Genomic DNA, 7600 nt, shown 5'->3' on the forward strand with positions numbered 1-7600 from the left:
CTTAAACCAACATCACCCATAACCATTTGTCTGTTATGTCTTTTCTGTTTTATATTTGCGTTTAATTTCTTTTAACTCTTTTTCTTTTTTGATTTCTTGAATTCGTGGACCATCTCAATACCTCAAAAAGAAACAATATAAATTTTGCTTGGGTAGCCTTCTATCAGTACATACCCCAAAGGTGGGTTCCATGAGCAGCCATTCACGACCATATAACAAAAAGATAAAAAACAAAAAATCATCGAATACCATGTGAACGTTTAAAATAAGAAAAGCATCATTATCTTCAATTCCATTATCATCACTACTTCATCTTTCTCATCATCATTAATCATCATTTTGTTTCAATATAATAACGAAACAGAAAGAAACAATACAGTTGCAATTTGACAGAAGTAGCAGTAGAAATTCGAAGGTGTTTATGGTGGTGGTTTAGGGTATTCACGATGGGAATAGAAAGCAGAAGATAAACTGCAGAAGTAGCAGTGGATGATGGTGTGGTTATGGATTCTTGGGTTGGTAATTGAAAACAAAAGGAAAAAGAAAAAAAAAATGTTGTCGATGGTGGTGTGTGATTGTTTAGGATGGTGATGGTTAGTCGTGGCAGCGGTAGTGTTTGATGGTGGTTGTTCGATTAGCATTCAACAGAAATAAACGAATTGAGTTTGGAATTTGGTTGATGATAGATGGTTTAGAAAAGGAAAATGAAAGGTGATGATATGTGGTTAAACATGTGTAGTGGGTTTTCATTCATAAGTAGATATAGAAGAGACAAGAGATGAGATGAGTTGTTTTTCAATCATATGAGTTGTTTTTCAACCATATGGTGGTGGATGGTGTTGAGCCGATGGAAGTGATGGCGATGGTGATTGACTAGATGGTGAAGATGAATGTGGGTGTTGGAGTAAACGAAAATAGGTTGTTTGGTAGCAATAGCAATAATGATAGTCTGATGTAGTTTGATCAAACCATGGCAACAATAACGTTAGTGGTGTTTTCTCATTTTGTACAGGAACATATCAGCTTTAAAGCAAAGGGTTAAATGATGGTTTTTATTGGCGAGTATTCTCAAACTAAATCATGAGTGAGAGAGAGGAGAGACAGGAGATTGTGGTTGTAGCCGATGAATCATGATGGTGAGGAACGTAGGTGGTGGAGTTAGGGTGGTCAATAAGGGTTGTTTGGATGGAGAAGATGATAACCGTGGTGATCGAGAAGGATGGTTGTGGAGTGAGTTATGCAGTGCATATGTATATAGGATTTAGATAGTGTTCTCTCTATCTATATGTATAATATATGTTAAAGAAATTGAAAACATAAAGCATGAAATCAAATACAGTAAACGAATGATTGAGGGATGTGTTTGTGTGTGGCTATATTTCCATATGCATAAATATATAAGTATATCTTTATAATGTTTACATATACAAGAAACAAGATCAATAATCCAAAGATAAGTCACAGATTATAGTGGGTGAAATAGTTAGCCGCCTGCTCTTGTCCTACTTTCAATTCACGAAGTATTATATCGTGTCCATTGCTAATCAGTTAACATATAAAAGTCTTCGAATAAATCTCAAATTTTTATATTAAGTCCATTTATTTATTCTGGTTATTAACTGTATGAAATCTGATCAAAAGATTCATCTAATATTTATTTTTAATATACTTTATTTATATATAGTTATGCTTTAAATAATAATTATTATAGTATCATATTTTTATTTTATTTTACATAAATGAATTTTAAATACAATAACATATAATGTTTCAATTTATTATTCCAATTTCCAATTATATATAATTACATATACACACATAACTATTTACAATTAATTGTTCGTGAATCGTCGAGAATGGTCAAAAGGGCAAATGCATTCATGTAACTGTTCCAAAGTTTTCGAGACTCAATCATTACCAACTTTGCTTATCGTGTCGGAAACATATAAAGATTAAGTTTAAATTTGGTCGGAAATCTCCGGATCGTCACATTCAGTGACATACTATGCATATTTAATACAAACTATCGTATCGTATTGTGAGTTTTCATAGTTCCCTTTTTTATATATTTTTGGGCTGAGAATACATGCACTATTTTATATCGGTTTTGCAAAATAAATATAAGTATTAAACTTAATTCTACGTGGGTTAGAATCACAAATATTCTCTTAGCTTGGTAACTTAATCTATTGGTCTCTGTACCGTAGGCGCGAATCCTATTGATGGATCTATCGGGTTTGACAACCCATCCGGGCTAGTCGCACTAGCAGTCAACGGATGTTTAGTACTTCGAGGGTCGAATCCTATTGATAGATCTATCGGGTTTGACAACCCCATCCGGGCTAGTCGCGCTAGCAGTCAACGGATGTTTAGTACTGCGAGGGTATTTTTCGCACTTGATTCGGTGCTCTATAGACATCAGGGGTATTCATTATTATATTATTATCGTTAAGGCTGTTACCAGGTGCCCATGGTTGTAGAATCTTTTTATTACACTGCGGTGTAAGGATATTTATGGAAACTGAAATCTTGTGATCTATTACTATTATCAAAATCATTAATTATGACAAACCTATGAACTCACTCAACCTCGTGTTGACTTTTTAAACATGTTTATTCTCAGGTACTTTTTGCTTCCGCTATAAAACTTTGTTGTTACATAGAAGTCAAGCCAAGCACTGGGACCAGAGTTAACATCGCCGTTAATGATTTTTGACGGGGTGTTACACATTGAGACTTGATCTTGAATTAGACTCGCATCAAATTCTTAACCTAGATAATCACTTGAAAAGGCTAATCACCACTATGTTGACTAAAAGCTATTTTGACCACCAATTAAGTCAATGACCCAATCACTTGAACCAAATTCCTAATTTTCTAGATCACCAAATGGTGTTGAAGTATTAATTGAATCACTAAACAAATCACTAAGATAGTTTAACAATCAATGTAATCAAAATGAGGCTTGAAACAATCATAGCGATGAGTCTTCAACCAAACTCAATAATATTGCCCATTTGAACATCAATCCATGAAACTAGGCCAAATCTAAACATCAAGTTTCATAATCAAATGAACACAAACAAATCAAAGCTAACATCATAGCATAAACAACAACTAGATCAAAGATATTATAAGTATTCATCACTACAACTAGAGAAATTAAGAACAAGTGCCAAAATGGAAAGAAAATTACAAACTAGAGAATGGATGATAGAAATCTATCACTAATCTTCAACAATCTTGAGCTAGGACCATAAAATTGAGCTTCTTGATGTAATCATGATTGGAACCCAATTAGGCTTCCAAAACGACCCTAAAGTACAGCTCTTCTCTAACCTCGTCCCCCATTTTCTCTATTTATAGCTTGATAAAATTTTTGCACTAAACAGCGAAGATGCGACGCATTTGATGGATGATGCACCATATTTGGTGAACGATAAGTGATGCGCCGAATTAGGTTGCTGATGCGCCGCATTTAGCTGATGAATGTGCCACATTTGAAGATAAATGCGCCGCATTTTTGTGCTTGTAAAGGTTCTGGTGCTGAAAGGGTCCAATTTACACTATAGATGCGCCGCATTGGCCATTTTGATGCGCCGCATTCGCTGATTTTGCATTTCCACGATGTTTGCCATTTTGGTTCACTTTTTGGCTAAACTTGGTCAATTTTGCACCATTTGGGGCTTTTAGCCTCATTTAGCCTTGAACCATCATTTAAGCACCAAACTAACACCTTCAATCACTAATCTCTTCAAACTCGACCAATAGAGAAAGATATTGTGAGGATAAACATGTGTAATTCGAGCAATATCAGTTAGTTTTCAGTGTCAATTTCAGTAGGGTCCACCAATTTTTTATATTTACATTTTTTTATATATAATTTAACACATCATTTAATATAACTAATAATAAGATATTCATTAATAATAAAAACAAATACAAACAATTAAATAAAATAAGTAATACAAAAAAAAATTACAATCTAAAAATAATAATATTAAAGATTAAATAATTAAACACCAATTCGTAGGTCGAAATGATGTTGGAAGATTCCAAATATGCTCGGTTAAATCTTCAGTGAGTTGGTCGTGCACCGCCCTATCCCTTATTTCTCTTGTGACAATGTATTGATCACGTCCTCTATTCGTTACTCGTTGGGCACGATTTGCCCTTTCCTCGGTTATAAATCTTTCTTTCCGTTTACATAGCGCAAAATTATTGTCTTCTAAAATCATATTATGTAAAATGAGACAACATTTCATTACTCTTTGCATGTTTTTTAATTTTAAAGTCCGTGAAGGATGACTTAAAATATAAAATCGCCCTTGAAAAACACCAAATGCCCTCTCTATGTCCTGTCGTGCACTTGCTTGAAATCTTATAAACTTAATCTTTGGTTCATCTTTGGGGCATGACATTCCTTTGATCAGTGTGGCCCAATCGGGATATATACCATTGGCAAGGTAATAACCTTTGGTGTATTAATGGCCATTTATCTCAAATAGTGCAGATGGAGCAATTTCGTTCTTTAATGCATCAAAAACCGGTGACTGATTCAAAATATTGATATCATTGTTAAAACCTGTCATCCCAAAAAAAGCATACCAAATCCACAAGTCATATGAAGCCACCGCTTCAAGCATAATCGTCAGTTTTTTGTGATCACCCCTAGTGTATTGTCCTTTATAAGAAACATGACAATTCTTCCAATCTAAATGCATATCGATACTACCGAGCATACCCTTGAATCCATGCTTCTCCTCGTGTGCACTATATAATCGTGTAACACCGGTTAATGTGGGAGATCTCATGTATCGACTTTTATATAAATCAATAATACATTTACAAAAGTTGTCTAAATATAATACTGATGTTTGCTCACTCATATGTAAATATTCATCGAGAGCATCAGGGCTCAATCCATAAGCCCATTGACGTATATCTGAAGTACACTTTTGTAAAGTAGTAAACGACTGCCTACCAAGCGCATCAATAATTTCTCTAAAAAAATTAAAATGCCCAGGAATATAATTACTATTGAATGTAGTTATTCCTTACGCTATACGGAGAAATAAATTTATGCGCATACGAAACCGCCTTTTAAATTTCTTCTCCGGAATAACTGGTGTGTTGGCAAAGTAATCATCCCACAATCTTTGCGTTGCTGACTCTCAATCTCTCGGAATGTATCCGCGAACTCTAGGAATAAGAAGTGTTTTATTCATAGTTGAAATAAAAAAAAAAAACGGCTAGAAAGCCGTAGGACAACGGCTAGTGCCAAGTGGACCAATCAGCAACAGACATGCGAAACTGACCTTTTTTTTCGTTGCAATTCCAACTAATGCCCTTATGTGACGAAAACTGACGTCGCGTTAACGACCGTCAGTTTTCGTCAGTTTGTGCCATGTGGAACTGACGGTGCAAACTGACACGGCGTTGGAGGTGGTCTTATGAACCCTGCGCTATTCTATATCATGATGTAGTCACTTTTCTATTTGGTGTCTACCCTATTCTACCTAAGCTAACCTCTCTCATTTTTCATTACAAAATTTTAAAGACTATACAGTAATTTATTCTCTCTGTGCCCTTTTTTTTCATTACTATATTTGAGATTATACAGTAATTTATTATCTCCCGTGCCCCATTTGGTCTGACAATTTTATAGATTGTGACTTGTCCTCCATCACAATTATCCAACACAATAGTGTATTTATTTAGTAGGTGACTAGTTGACTCCTAAAAAAGTATTCATTCTTTTCTATCATCTCGTATAATGAATTAACTAAAAACTTGGACTGTATTTTTTTTATTTTAATGACAATCGTATAACACTAAATTATGATGAAAGTATAAAAAATATGATATACAATAGACTACATTGTACATATAGCATGTGCAAAACTATTATACACTTTCACCTTTATAGTTAGACTCATATGAATCAGATTGTCTATGCTATAATGTAGTTTAGTTTATTTTAAAAAAGAATGTCCTTTTTGATTTTTTTTGGCAATATATATATATATATATATATATATATATATATATATATATAATCGATCAGGCATGTAACAACTGTTGACAGATACAAATTGTGCAGATCTGGGGATCTGTTGTAAAATACATACAAGTGAGACAACATTGACAAACACTTCCCAACAAATTGATAAAACCCACAGCTAATACCAACCGCTGCTAAACCCGCCTAGACCAAAGACTAATCAAAATACATACCCCTCCAAGCACGACCAAGCCCACAGGAGGCCTCCTGACCGCCACATCACTAGACTGTCTCAAAGAGCAACATCAGACCCACAACAAACCGATAAACACCGTCAACCGGGAAACCCAAGAACACCCATCTTGAGGCCAGCACACCGACAAAATCATCTATCCAATGGACAAACCTACCGTACGGGCGGTAGCCAAGCCCTCGAGAGATCACCCCTGTACATTGAATTTTTCGAAATCGACTTTAATAGACAACGTCGGCAACGACATCGTAACAGCCCAAACCGGCCATGACGACAGGAAGGATGGAGCAAGCAGAGCCCAAACAGTAAGCTAAGGAGCAAAGCCACCCTAAAATCGACTAAGAACAACCAGTGGTCGAAATTCCGGCAGGAACTCCGACCACCACCACCAAAGCCAACGACAACAAGATACAACAACATAATCATTTAATCCAATTTTCTCGAACACTCATGATTATGTAATTATTGCGATATCAAACAACATAATCAAACATCATAATCATACATCATGATAATTTTAGATGTTAAGTTATTAATTAATCCAATTTTTTCGAACACTCATGATTATGTGATTATTGCGATATCAAACAACATAATCAAATTCAAGTACCATTCAGTTAAATCACGCTTTGATACAACTCAATATATGATTATGATTATTTGAAACGTATAATCAATTTTGAAAATGCAAATCCAAACGCCCCCTAAGAGACTGATTATTTGATTATTGCGTTGTTAAACAGTATAATCAAAGCCAGACATTATTAATTTATAACATGTTTTGGTACAACTGATTATCCGATTTTAAGGGGGTGTTTGTATTTGCATTCAGAACTTGATTATTTGATTATCACGTTTTCAAATCGTAAATAATCAGTTTTTAGTGTTTGGAAAGTTAAAAATTAATTATTTGCGATTTAAGAGACTCAAAACGTGAAAATAAAAAAAGCAAGTCAGCCCTTACTGCAGCAAAACGTGATTAGCAGATTATTGCGTTTTACTAGTTAATTTACAAATAATCAGATTTACCAAACACTTAATTGGCTGATTATTTGATTATTGCGTTGTCAAATAGTATAATCAAATCCAAATACTATAAATTTATAACACATTTTGATACAGCCGATTATTTGATTCTAATTATTTTAAACGCATATTCAATTTTTAAAACGCAAACCTAAACACCCCATAATTATCTTAAACGCATAATAGGTTTTCAAACTACGTGTAACATTTATCTTATTTAAGTTATATATAATTTATATATAACTTTGAAGACAAACTCAAAATGCAATACATGTATTTTGGTAACCTTGTGTCGTAGCTCAAGTGGCAGTGACCCG

At 34.3% G+C, this 7600-nt stretch overlaps 1 protein-coding gene across 1 annotated transcript; it reads right to left on the reverse strand.

Annotated features, from left to right (window-relative positions):
- Positions 1-4484: 4484 nt before the first annotated feature.
- LOC139888529 (uncharacterized) lies at positions 4485-6504 on the reverse strand. The gene is made up of 2 exons (XM_071871534.1): positions 6449-6504; positions 4485-5004 (listed from the first exon to the last, which is right to left on the reverse strand). The coding sequence occupies exons 1-2, from the start codon at positions 6502-6504 to the stop codon at positions 4485-4487; spliced, it is 576 nt and encodes a 191-aa protein (XP_071727635.1).
- Positions 6505-7600: the final 1096 nt, after the last annotated feature.

This window comes from Rutidosis leptorrhynchoides, chromosome 2 (assembly GCF_046630445.1).
Source record: "Rutidosis leptorrhynchoides isolate AG116_Rl617_1_P2 chromosome 2, CSIRO_AGI_Rlap_v1, whole genome shotgun sequence".
Lineage (NCBI taxonomy): Eukaryota > Viridiplantae > Streptophyta > Magnoliopsida > Asterales > Asteraceae > Rutidosis > Rutidosis leptorrhynchoides.

Bases quoted from the DNA above. Each gene is read 5' to 3' on its own strand.
- LOC139888529 (XM_071871534.1), bottom strand. From the start codon at position 6,504: ATGTCGTTGCCGACGTTGTCTATTAAAGTCGATTTCGAAAAATTCAAT. The intron at 5,005-6,448 runs GTGATCTCTCGA...TAATTTTTTTAG, and splicing joins GAAAAATTCAATGTACAGGG to AGAAATTATTGATGCGCTTG.